The sequence below is a fragment of the Glycine max genome, chromosome 3, assembly GCF_000004515.6.
Source record: "Glycine max cultivar Williams 82 chromosome 3, Glycine_max_v4.0, whole genome shotgun sequence".
Classification (NCBI taxonomy): domain Eukaryota; kingdom Viridiplantae; phylum Streptophyta; class Magnoliopsida; order Fabales; family Fabaceae; genus Glycine; species Glycine max.
The window spans coordinates 43,619,514-43,632,585 of NC_016090.4; the positions used below are offsets into that span (position 1 = coordinate 43,619,514).

The window sequence follows — 13,072 nt, forward strand, 5'->3', positions numbered from 1 at the left end:
AGTTACTCCTGGCTTCTTCCTTATGCTCCTGTGCTATTCCACGATTTTCTTACAATGACAATAAAATTATCTTCATAAGCTATCAAAGTCATCCGAAATTCCCATGTCAAACTTATATACATGCATATTCCAATAAGATGCCTCTTTTGTACCTGGAATCCCTACAATTCTACAAATCCTTAGCAGCACAAGAAATAAAGTCCAGCTTCTCAGGACATGGTTAAGATGGGAGATCTCACTCATCTCAGGGATCCCACTTTTCTTTTTACATCGAATACCAAGAGTGGCATTAGTTTAAAATTTTAGACCGAAGTGAACCGAATTTCAGTTGGACTAGATATACCACAATCCGAATTTTCAGGTGTTGAGTTCACAGCCACACCTTCCACAACATTCATAATTTTGATTGAAAGAATTCTGTGAATTGAAACACCTTTCCCGGTTGCCACCTGACGGATAACATGCAAAACACCATGCAGTAAATAAAATGCATTAACAAGCTTTTTGTCTAGTTGACTATACAAGCAACAATCGAAGGTACAAGTACCATAAGGATGTTGAAGAACCAAAGATATTCTGATATTATATTACAGAAGCACACAATTGGTACAGATGGATATATAATTATAAAAAAAATGGAACTTCAAAAGTTTTGTGTGTATCATCTGCGCAAAATTTAAGCTCTCACCTGAGAAACTAAAGATCTGAGGCCTTTAGTTTTCTAGGTCTTTTATGAGCTGATGGAGCTCCAGGTGCCTGTAAAAAATAAAATTTTCAAGATCGAATATAACGCATTAGAAAATAGTCCAAAGGTAAGTGGAAATCGACAATGAAGGAGAAAATAATTAGACAAACACTTTGCAGTGTACCTTGCGCTTTTGGTCCTTTTTGCCTACCCTTTCCACTGAAACCGGGTATATGCATAGTTTTAATAACAAATAAATGAAATTCCCATCACTTACAGAAAATTAGGTAGCAGGTGAAAACAAAAGTAATCTATTACCTCCGAAATTCATTGAATCTGGAATAAATGTTCGATCCTGATCCCCACCACGATGTAAATGCTGTCAGTAGTTTCCAAATCACAAATTCATGGTTCGGATACCAGAATGGAATGCTTGGACAATCACAGGCAAACAATGAAAGCAATAGAGGGGGAAATACCAAAATAAAAACCAGATTTCTAACCTTTGGTGTGCCAGGTGTTTCACCATATGACCCATCACGAAAGGAGGAACCTTCAGCCTCTTTATATTGCACCTGAAACAAATATATTAACAAGTAATTACATCAAACAATTTGGGGAAAAGCAAGCCAATATTGATGTTGCCACTTGCCACTCCCATAATATATAAACATTAGAAAGGCATACAACCCTATGAACATTCTAACAAGTGAAATTCTCAAAATCTGGTCAGAATACAAATTAATTAATAACATTCCCAGTAGCAAGTACATTTCTCTCAACCATTATATACCTGTTTCTGGAGATTAAGCCATGTTAGTATTTCTTTTCTTAATTCAAGATGCTCTGCACAAACAGCTTTCGTTGGAACCCTTGGTTTCAAATTGACCTGCAATCACAGTAAAACCAAATTAAAAAGGAAGTGCATAACAGAGTCAATATTGTTTTTGGGATTGGACAATGCTCATGAATCCATAGTTATACTATAATTCGATACATAATAAACATTTATGGTCAGATAATATATATATATATATATATATATATATATATATATATATATATATATATTGTTGGAGAATTTAAGCTTCCACAAAGCCAAAAGCAAGCAGATTTTAACCTTAAATAAGCTCAAGTATATTTATATGTTCCTAAAATATAGTAAGGCTAGTTAATCAGACACAAACTGAGCCTAAATAGCTCACTGAAACTGAAAGTACACAGCTCATTTACAGCCCTACTCCCGAAACCAAACACCAATTTAATAGTTCAATAAGGCATGCAAAATCATCAGTCCTCCTGAAATGAAGAATGTAAGGGTTTTATACATGGGTTCTACTAAATACTACCTCTGGTCTTATATATAGGACCCCTTTAACCATTTCACAAGAATTAAGAAATTTAGTGATATTGAATGTCAAAATCTGTACTATTTTTCCATAATTACCCTTAAAATTATAGGGATCCCATTCTCTTAATCTCTTTCTACCTAATTAATTAACGTATTTCCACTTAACTAATGACTTTTTGCATTTCACAAGAATTAAGAAATTTAGTTAGTGATATTAAATTGGTATTATTTTCCCATAATTACCCTTAAAATTATAGGGATCCTATTCCTTTAATCTCTTTCTACCTAATTAATTATCGTATTTCCACTTAAGTAATGACTTTTTGTATTCAATACAAAGGCAAGGGGAATGAAAGAGGAAGTTCTGACTAGTGATCTTCCCCTATATTCATGAGTCCAATAAATCAATTTACAGCATTTATTATTTATTGACTAGGAAAAACTGCTGAGTAATTAAGGACTTTTTTTTTGTAAAAAAAAATAATGCAGTAAATAATTTGAAAGAGGTCTTATAAAAAGGACCAAAGCATCCTAAAAGGTTCCTAAAAAGAGTAGAGGAAGTACTAATCAATTCTCTAAGGATGGTACTTGTTAAGGAATAAAAACATGGAAAGTATTTAATGAAAAGTACAATTAATAGATTGGAAACCTAAGAGGCTTTAGTTTTCATTGAATATTTTCCAATTTTCAATCCTTAACAAGTGCCTCACTCATTAACATTTTGCCTTTAATTGTTGTTCAAACTACAGATCAGTGAATACAAAACGACTGCACCAGCAACAAAAACAAATAAAATATCTAAACTGCATTAAAAGTTCAAGGGAATAAAGGCAAACCCCAAGATCTTGCAAAGTTTGCTCAACCCGTTTGATAGTCCGAAGTCCAGCTGATGCATTCCCAGCTTGCACCATTTGCTCAAGTGCATATGTTCTCAAATATACACGAAGCTGAAATATTTCTCTGTCAAACTATGCTCAGATGTATAAGCATTAAAAAAATTGTTGAAATGGTCTCGTAAAAAATATCCATTTCAAGTATTATGATCAATATAAGATCAAGTTTTTAAACATCAGTATCTGTGTGTTAACCTTCCCTGTGGGCAGGGCAGACATTGAGGTTTGGGAATTGGGAGGTGTTAAGAACAAAAGTGTCAATGAAGAAAAGGCACCGGATGCATCACTGGAAACCTTCCGTATGACTTACCATGCGAAGAGAAGCCAGAGTAGATGCATTATCTGGAGCAACCATTGGAAGTTGCACATTTGATGGAGATACGGTTTCACCAGGGACAGCCCTCTCTATAGCTTCTGCACCAGCATTAGAAGCAACAAACTGAGACTGTCCAGCAACCTAAAACACAAAATCGAACATGGGTGTTATCTCAATACACACAGCTCCAAACTTGACCTCAGGTGAAGACCTCAGTCAATTTATAGAGTATACCATGAGCAAAAAAAGAGAGAAGTCTATCCCCCATCCCTAATACCATATATCCCATGACCTAGACAACTAGTCTCCATTGGCACCTGATTGTGGATGACTTGAGGGGACATGCTCTGTATCCCCAAAGGCATCCTTCAGTACATGGTTTTTAATATAGGACAGTATGGGTGATGATATTTTGGGTCCCATTCCATTAATAGCAACAACCAAAAATCCTGATGGCCTGCATAAAATAATTTGCCCAGGGACCCAAAGAAAGCCCCTATAAATGAATTGGGTCACAACCACAGGCAGAGCTTGGTCGACAATTGATACTAAAGATGGGGTAGCAACTAGGTCAGTCCATATAATGGGCGAATAGCATGGTATCACAATGACAGGCACACGGGTGCTTGTACAGCTTAAAGTGAATACATTTTATATATTCCATAAATTTTGCTGCCCCAAATTGCTAATTGTGAACAGGGGACAAGCAATTCAATGACACCCTTTCAGCATGTATTTTACAGTCAGTAAAAAAGAAAATTAATGAAGTCATGACTACATAGCTCTAATTGCCTTCCAGCTCAAATGAAAAGATACATAGCAGGAAAATTTTGTATGATACATAAATACATAAGAACATTCCAGAATAGTTTAAGGTAGTGGGTAGGAATCTGAAATCACAAGTAATCAAGAAATCAGAATTAGATAATCTGAAACTTAATTTTGACTCATGAAAACAATTCATCCCCTCCACAAGTAATGGCATTATAGAAAAGCAATCTTAAAAAAATTACCTTGGGAGGTAGGCGTTTTTCAGCTATTTTTTTTGCTTCAACAAGAACCTGCATAAAATAACAGAAGTAGGAAGCTATACCTTATTTTCTATGAAGGTACACTGATTGCAGAAACTACTCATTTTAATCTAAAAAAAATAGGTCCAAACCTCTTCATCTCTTCGTTCTTGTTGCCTTGTTTGAGAGAGGACCATGGACAGTGCTCTTTTTCGCTCCATTTCTTGTGCAACATTATACGGTTCCTACAATGGTAGAAAAGGACAAGTTACTACTAGGACCATTTGGCATTGTCCTGAGGAGTATTCAAGCTTTTTTTTATGGCACCTTAACAATAGAATGTGCCACAACATCTCCAGAAGATGGAGCCCTAGCAATCAATATAGCCCGGGAAACTACATGACAAGCCATGAGATAAAAAATCACATTAAATATATTCTCCATAAAATCAAACTAAAGTATGAATAAAAGAAAATGTGCATTGTGCAACATATAATGCATTAACAATTTATTGAACAAATACATACCACTATAATATCTATCCTTTAATTCCTCTACAGTCCGAGATGATGGAAACCTATCAGCTATTACAATAAATCGGAGATCAAATCTCTCACACAAGTCAAATAGTTGATCTGTCTCCTCTTTGGTCCACGTCTACATATAAAGCATAATGGAATAGAGCAATGCACTTAACACTTGATAAAGATAGATGTAAAAATACTGATAGAATGTCAAATGTCTCAACTTTCAATTGTGAAAAGCACACAGAATCACACAGTTGCAGTTAAGGGTGAGCAATTTTACACAATGAAAAGTACAATTTAGTGTCCGTGAACATGAAAAACAGATCCTTCCAAATTGATCACAAATTTGCCCATTTGTTTATACTGATACCAATAATTTTTTCCTGTTCTTGGAACCAATCATCATGATACAGTGTAAGAAAAAGTGCATGATCCCATATACCCATCCTTATAGTTGCTTATTTGATTGATTGATTCAAAACACAGGTTCTTTTGAACAAAAAACCTCAAGGTAACAATTCAGAATGTGACCCTACTCTTACTGTCATTACCCAATTCAAAAGCTAGACATGGTACTCACAGGATCTGACAAATACTTGTCATACTCCTCATCTGTGTATTTGATAACATCAACGGACTGCACCACAGCATGTAAAACAACATTCAATCATACAAAAAGATGATACTAACTAAACCATATTAAAAATTAAAGCAATGCAGAGCATGCATGAAGACGAAGAGTACACTCGCATTTACCTTATTATACTTGGCAAAAGAATAGTCCCCCGTAGGAGGAACACCATTGATGACTCGTACCTGAATTGCGAGAGACAAATAACAATTATTCACATGCTCATACTCACAGATAAAGCAAAACTATTTATTTGGTCTCTTTACTTGTCTCAAATTTAAGTTTTAGCCCCTATATTAGAAAACAATAAGTTTAGTCCCTAGACAAATTTCTGTTGCAGTTGATCACCACCAGAAAGTTTTGTAGCGGTTTAATACCACCAGATAATTTTCTCCGGTGTTAATGCCAAGGAACAGAGCTTAATTTGTAAGTATGCGTATGCACTAAAACTAACAATTTTCTCATACAGTGACTAAAATTTAAAATGGGAACAACTACAGAGACAAAATGGATAGTTTAACCCACAGAAAATATTTAAAAATATACTGAGACTGCTACTAACCCAATGGTAAAGATGAAGATTATCTTTACGAGCAGAACTGGTGAAAGGAAGCCACTGCCAAGTGATCTGAAAAAGAAATAAAAATGTGGAATTACTAAATAAGTTAAATAAACAGAGTAATTGAGTATTCCCAAAACAAAAATAAAAGAAGAAGCAAACTTTTTCGAGAGGAAGAGGCTTTTTCTTCAACTGAGAGGCTTCAATTGCAGGCATGAGAGAGGCCAATCCGCCCGTAAGCGCATACACCTACAAATTCAATTCAATTCAATTCAGTAACCACAGAAAAAACCTTGAATGTAACATTGTTATTGTTGAAATTGATAAAGATGGGTACCTCGCGCGAAATGCCATCTGGTTTTCTTTGAGACTCTTTGGGAGGACGAGATTTCTTCTCGAGAGATGGGAACGAGTTTTTGGGCAATCCCAGGATATCCTTCGCGTCCATAATTCAAAAACATAGACACAACGTTAAGGGCTATTTAGGGTTTCAGGATCAACTTCCGATTTGGGGGAATTAAACAGGTTCGTTCTTCCTGTTCCAGTTTTCCCTCTCACTTTCTCCACTGCCGATATTAAAATTTAGAATACTGATGCAACGACGTCGTATTACTTTCTTGTTCATATCTATTTTTTTTTCTTTTTCTTTTTCTATTAATCCCTATTCATATCTCTACTTCTCCATTTTCTGTATAAGAAATATTAATGACATTTTTTTCGCACGTTTATTGTATGTCTTGTCTAGGAAGAAAGTGAAATAAAAAAAAAGAATAATAAATAGAAAGTTAAATATGTATATAAATAACTTTGATAATAAATAATAAAAAGAGGGAATCCATTTATTCCAATAATAACTCTTTTAGAGTTATTTATCATTTCATTATTTATTTTCTTAATATTTAATGATTAATCTTAAGAAAATAAATTATGAAAATAAAACTCTACAAAAAATACTCTTGCTTATTTAATACTAATAAAAAAACTATTTTTATGAATACCAAATGTGATTTGCAAAACAATTTTATAAATAATATTTTATGAATTCTAAATATTAGTTGTAAACCAAATGTGTAATTATTGTTTTATGATTGTTATTTCGACTTTTTAGTATTTTGAGGATTGTTGTTTATAGTTTATACGTGTGTTTCGGTACTACCATTGGCTTATAAGAATTGAGAAACATTGAAGCAATATTGATTTTGAGTTTTTCTGTCAAAAAAGTAAAAAAAAAAAAAAAAGTGATCATATTTTTTTAAAACAATACTCAATTTTAATGATCAAATCCAACCCAATTAACCAGGTTAGGTGATATTACTAAAAAAAAAAAGATAAACTCAATTCTAATAATCATTTACTTCCCTAAAAATAAGATCACCTTCATCTGTTAAAAGATTATGTTTTTAAAGAGATTTTTTAATAGGATTTTAATTTTTGTAATGTTTTGTGATCTTGATTGTGTTTTGCAAAATATATTTAAATGAGATTTTAGGATTAATTAACATTTCATTCTCTTTTTTTTTACTTTTACTTTTTAAGTCTCTCGCAAAAAAAATGATCGATAATAATTTTTTATATTTTTTATTTTATTTTTAGTTCATGTTATTTTGATTTAAATGATTACATGATAATATTCTGACGTGATAATTATGTGATAAAATATTATTTTTTAAATTCTTTAATTTTTTATGATTCCAAAATAAATAAATAAAGTAAATTATGAAAATTACTCATCATTTTATCTGAAGTTCCATTTTATTCTCTCAAAAAGAAGTTTGATCGGTATTAATTTCTCAGAAAAGTTCGTTTGGGCACAACATAACACATTACCATAGCTTCAACGAAAGTATTTGAATTTGAAATGTGGCACAATAATGATAACCCCAGTTAGTTTTACACATTGTTTCGGTAAAATAATAACTCAGTACTTATTAAGTTTACCAGTTTAAGTTGATGGGAAAGACTAAATACAGAAACGAAAAATTTGAGAATCACGGATTACACCACGAATATGTAAGTTGCTACCAGTTTAGTCATATTCGTGGTGCACTCACAATAACCCTAGCAGCCAAGCTTCCACGTGCCATTGCAATCACGGATTAAACCTTCAAATCCTGAGCTTCCAGGGTTGCCTATTACTACCCCGCTTGACTTATAATTAATGAACAACGATTATGTCCCCTGCGTCCCCACTTTTGTTAAAAGACAATGAATTGAAGAATTATGATGTTGGTAACAATGAATTAAAGAATGTAATCATAGCTAAATAGTGATGACACCAAGATTAATTAAATAAAAAATAATAAATGATGAAAGAGGTCTAAAGTTACATTATCACTAGGACTAGTACTGTTCTAGCAAACATAAAATTTATGATTTTAAGAGTAAAGTATCCCCAAAAAACTATGAATCGAAAGCAAGTAAGCAAATATGAGTGGAGCAGTCCATGACACCGAATTGTGAATATGATTCAGATGCTGTGCAGAAAAAGATGATTAATTGATCGAATAGTGGGGTTTAGGAGGTCGGGAAACTTGTTTCCAAGTGGTGCCACAACCCACATGGCCCATGGCCACCGTGGAATATCATACAAACTCACCGGTCCGAGTAATACGTCATCTTTTTGTCGTTTAGTTTGTCGGTCAAATTATTTTTTACATTAACTTTCTATCTTAAAAAATACAATGTCAATGGAAGATATGACACGACATCTTAAACAACATAGTAAAGTAAAGGTTTGGGGCTTTGGCTGACATGAAAGTTCAAATCAAAAAGGTAATAGTTATTAATGTCTAGTAGTTTGTATGAGTAAAATTAAGTTTAGATTCATATGTTGTCCAAAAAAAAAAGTAATTGAAAGAAAGATTTTATTAAAAGTTATGTATCAAATTTTTCGGCGGGTAAAAAATTAGATTCTCTATCTTAGATTAATAATTTACACCAATATCATAATAATGCACATAGGAAAGGTATTTTAATCCTTAAAAAGTAAATTAGTCAACCAATCCTTAAAGAAAGTTGATCAAATTAATCACCGAAAGATAAAGAGGTGTTTGATTGTGTTTTTTATTTTTTTCAAAAAAAATGTTTTATATTTTTTGAAATTGATTTATAAATAATAGAATGAAGAGGTGCAGGAGTGCGAGAATACAATGAGTAATAGAAACATAAGAAATATGTATATAGATAAATAAAGAAAGAGAGAATGAAAATATTTTCTATTTTAAGAATATAAGAATTGTAATTTTGGATCATCGATCCAACTATATATCAATGGCCTGTGTTAAAAATCATACATATAATGAGAACATTTCTTATTTTAAGGGTGTATTTGATACGAACTACAATATAAGACAAATAAAACAATATAAGAAATAATTTTTATTTTAAGAATATAAGAATTTTTAAGAATATAAGAATTATAAATTTAAACCATCCAATTATATGAATGGTCAATATTAAAAAATATTTAGTTGTCATGTGAATATATTTTTTTAAAATTATTTAATTATATTTGAAGATAATTTAGTAGTTTATATTTATTAATTCATTTTTAAAATAATTAAGTTTTCTTACATGAGTTACTTTCAATGTATATATTAGTGGAGTCAAATTTGGTTGATGAAAGATTTTAAGAAAAGAGAAGCATAGTAGAAATAAAATAAAAAGAGAAAAGAGAATGAGTATACACAATAGGTAAATTTTTAAGTTTTTGAATTGAAAGAATTAGGAAACAGAGAAAAAAGAAAAATAAGTGTGTACTATAAAGACATATTTATCTATAATAACAAATTTATACTATAAAAAAACTAAATAAGTCATTTTAATTTTTGAATGGGTCTCACTAATTTTCACACTTTTTACTAATTCTCTAGTCACTTTAGGAGATTTTTGTATGTGTGTATCTTGGTTCCAATATACTTTTCTCCCTTCTTCCACTTCTTAATTTCCTTCTTCAAACACCATTTTTTTCACTAATTATATACAATTATTTTTATATATATTGAGCAGTTTAGTGAGAGAAAACTTACTGAACTAAGAAGTTAAAATATTATAGTAATTGATGGTTTGTAATATCAGTTGAGAGTACACATATAAGTTCAAAAAATAGTGAAAACCAGAGGAGGACATTCCTATAAATAAATGAAGATTTTAAAATGTTTTTTTTTTCTTGTTTAGCTCTGAGCCGCGGGTCCTCCCCCGTCAAAGTATGGGTCCTGCATACTAGAAACTATACCTAAAATTTAGGAGATGACTATTGTCTCAAAGCATGATTTCTGTAATTCGCGATGAAATTCTTTGCAATAATCTACTATTGTCCATGATGACATTAGCCCTTCTTTTCTCTTTTCCTTTTCATCGAATGTTTGAATCTAAGATGGTCCTCATAATCTCCACCTTTTTACCTATGTTTGATCAGGACGAAGTGAAAGCTATTGAGCTCATTCAATGTTTCCATGCCAGTTCACGCACTCTACTATTTTCGGTTTTTTTCTTCCAAAAAGTACAGTTCAGCTAATTGAGTTTCAACAACTCATCTATAGGAAAAATACCAACGTGCGTTCAATTTTGGGTGGATAGGGATAGTGATAAGAAGAACAAAAAAGCAAAAGTGAGAAATATCACAAGTGATATGATAAAAAAAAAACAGAATGAAAATAGAATAAATATAATTAGACACCCATAAACTACAAGCATCCTATCAATTTTTATTTATTTTTATCTTTTTCTTCCTATTATATCATATATTATTAATTATATTAATCTTTTTTTTTGTCTTCCAAGGTATAGACATCTAAAGTGTCTAAAAATCATCACCAACCCCATTAGGAATGCAGCGGTATGTGAGCCATATATTTGCCAAGTGGTAAAAGTTTTTTTTCTCGATAAATATTAGTTTTATTAATAGAGATATAGACTTTTTCCCTTTTTTTTAATCATCAAACTGATTTTATATTTCTCTGCCAAGTAAAAGTGTAACATTTGCATGAAGAAGGATTTTTTTTCATAAAAAGTGAAACAAGTTTTATTATTTCTCTTGAAAAGTATATACATATGAACAAAAAGATAAATAAAATAATAATTATAATGAAATATGTTATGCATTTATAGTATAAAATAATTTTTATACTATCATTTAATTAAATTTATGAAATTTTAATATAATTATCTTAAAAAATTATACCAATAATAATTTTTATTAGTTGATATTATACAAATTTTTATAATAATAATAATCCATAGTCAATAAACTCATATACAAATTTTCATATTCATAAAATAATTAAAAAAAAAAAGACTTTTGGCTATATTTTAACTGATGTCTCAAACATCTACTTTATTTTTTCATAAAAACCGTTGAAATTGAAAGAAAGAAAAAAACTTTCCCAAGCGGCATGCTACACAGTGTCAATTATTTGATTCTTAAATTATATATTGATAGAAAAAACACATTATAAAAATGCATTGATGAAATATATATATTTTTTTATCAATGCGTTCTTAGTTATTTATAACATATAGCCAAAAATTCACGATGCCTATGAAAAACAAAACGAGACTGAAGCTTTATTAGTTTTGTTTGCGTCTTCATATACTATCAACATTTCCTTTCCTTCCGAATAATGCAATAGCAACCATTTGTTGCGTACCTTTTTTTTTTTTTTTTTTTTTTTTATATACCAAGCTTACCTTACGTAAATTCTTCTACTGTTTTTTAATTTGTTCCGCTGGCTTAATTTGTTTTTCCTTCTTTTTTTCTTGGTGTCGCGTTTGTTCTTTCTTCCATTACTATTTTGTATCGATCAGTAAATTGCATTTTGAAGTGTAAACAACTACACATGATGTGGTCATTGTTTTACATAAATGAAAAATAAAATGAACAGGATTTTTCGATTAAGAGATGCATACAAGTGGTTCAGTAAGACTGGTTTATTCACATCACTTGGATATATCTTATTTTCATATAGTGGGTGGTCGACGATGTTACTTATTGCGCATCACATATTCTAAACCAACAATAGTAATTTAATTATGATTTCTCCTAATATTATAAACTGGTTATTATATATTAATATTTTTCTTTTAGCTTATTAATGTATTGATTTCAAAGTTAAAAACAATAGTACGTATAAATCATTAAAAATCTCATTTAATTTATGCTGGGCAGACACTTTTGCTTTTTCATTTTTAATAAAAAATTAAATATGCAATATTTTCAATAAATTGTTTTTTTAAAATATCTATTAATTAACGAATAATATTAGATATTGTTATTCATTTCCATTAATATAATATTTGTTTGATGAAATTTAAACTCTTAAACTTTAGTGTGATTTTATAAAACAACTTGATTATTATGCGAAGTGTTTGAAGCAGAGATCCAAGACCAGAAGACCTTCCGAGTTCATAAATAAGTACATGCTTAGTTACATTTTTTGCCCGATAAATAAAAACTTATTCTTTAAAATTCTCTTAAAACATTAAAAGGTAAGTTAAATTAAACATGTATACTATAAATAAAAAAATATTAATTTAACTTTTAAAATAATTATTATAAAATTTAATAATTTTATGATATATGATAATTTATGATTAAATTTTATTTAATATTGACTAATTAGGAAGAGAGATATTCAACAAGAACAATTTGGAAGAGAGATTCACGCACAACATGTAAGATTGTGGTGAACTTAAGGCTATCAATATACTTTATTGGTGGTGCAAGTTCCAACGTACTTAATAATTGAGTAATTTATTTGAGAGAGTAAAATAATAAATAGTCTTATTTGTTTACTAGACGAAATCCCTCAAAATATAAGAATTAATAATTAATATCTCACACACACATTTCTAGTGATTATTATAATTTTCAATATCTTAATTATTATTTTTTTGCAAGAAGTACAACAAAGGATTTCAATAACTTTCTCTCTTTCCAGTTCTTTTTCACTGCTAGCCTGTCTTATCTACAAAGTCCATGCCTCCTGAAATTAATAAACATAGTATAAAAATTAATTACTTTTTCTTAGTACAGAAATGCTCAGCGTACCCCATTCTAATTATAAAAATTACAATTGAATTAACTTTAATGATAACATCGT

At 30.5% G+C, this 13,072-nt stretch overlaps 1 protein-coding gene across 6 annotated transcripts; it reads right to left on the minus strand.

Annotated features, from left to right (window-relative positions):
* Positions 1 to 98: 98 nt before the first annotated feature.
* On the minus strand, positions 99 to 6,562 carry LOC100808220 (SWR1-complex protein 4). Of its 6 annotated transcripts, none has more exons than XM_014773967.3 (17): positions 6,310 to 6,560; positions 6,135 to 6,221; positions 5,976 to 6,041; positions 5,539 to 5,598; positions 5,363 to 5,419; positions 4,783 to 4,912; positions 4,583 to 4,650; positions 4,408 to 4,500; positions 4,259 to 4,306; positions 3,240 to 3,386; positions 2,873 to 3,004; positions 1,479 to 1,574; positions 1,189 to 1,260; positions 1,004 to 1,040; positions 870 to 904; positions 689 to 756; positions 99 to 449 (listed from the first exon to the last, which is right to left on the minus strand). In XM_014773967.3, exons 1-16 carry the CDS (start codon positions 6,418 to 6,420, stop codon positions 697 to 699), a joined length of 1,299 nt encoding a protein of 432 aa, XP_014629453.1. In that variant the 5' UTR covers positions 6,421 to 6,560; the 3' UTR covers positions 99 to 449; positions 689 to 696. The 6 variants fall into 6 exon arrangements, with proteins under 6 accessions (XP_014629453.1, XP_014629452.1, XP_006577177.1 ...); XM_014773966.3 differs by having other exon boundaries at positions 1,004 to 1,064; positions 6,310 to 6,559; XM_006577114.4 differs by having other exon boundaries at positions 2,873 to 2,983; positions 6,310 to 6,558.
* Positions 6,563 to 13,072: the final 6,510 nt, after the last annotated feature.

Excerpts from the sequence above, each read along its gene's own strand:
- LOC100808220 (XM_041014187.1), bottom strand. The coding sequence starts at position 6,420 with ATGGACGCGAAGGATATCCTGGGATTGCCCAAAAACTCGTTCCCATCT. Across the intron at positions 3,005-3,239 it reads CTCTGGCTTCTCTTCGCATG|TTTGACAGAGAAATATTTCA; the intron begins GTAAGTCATACG and ends ATCTGAGCATAG. Across the intron at positions 905-1,003 it reads AGATTCAATGAATTTCGGAG|TGGAAAGGGTAGGCAAAAAG; the intron begins GTAATAGATTAC and ends ACCCGGTTTCAG.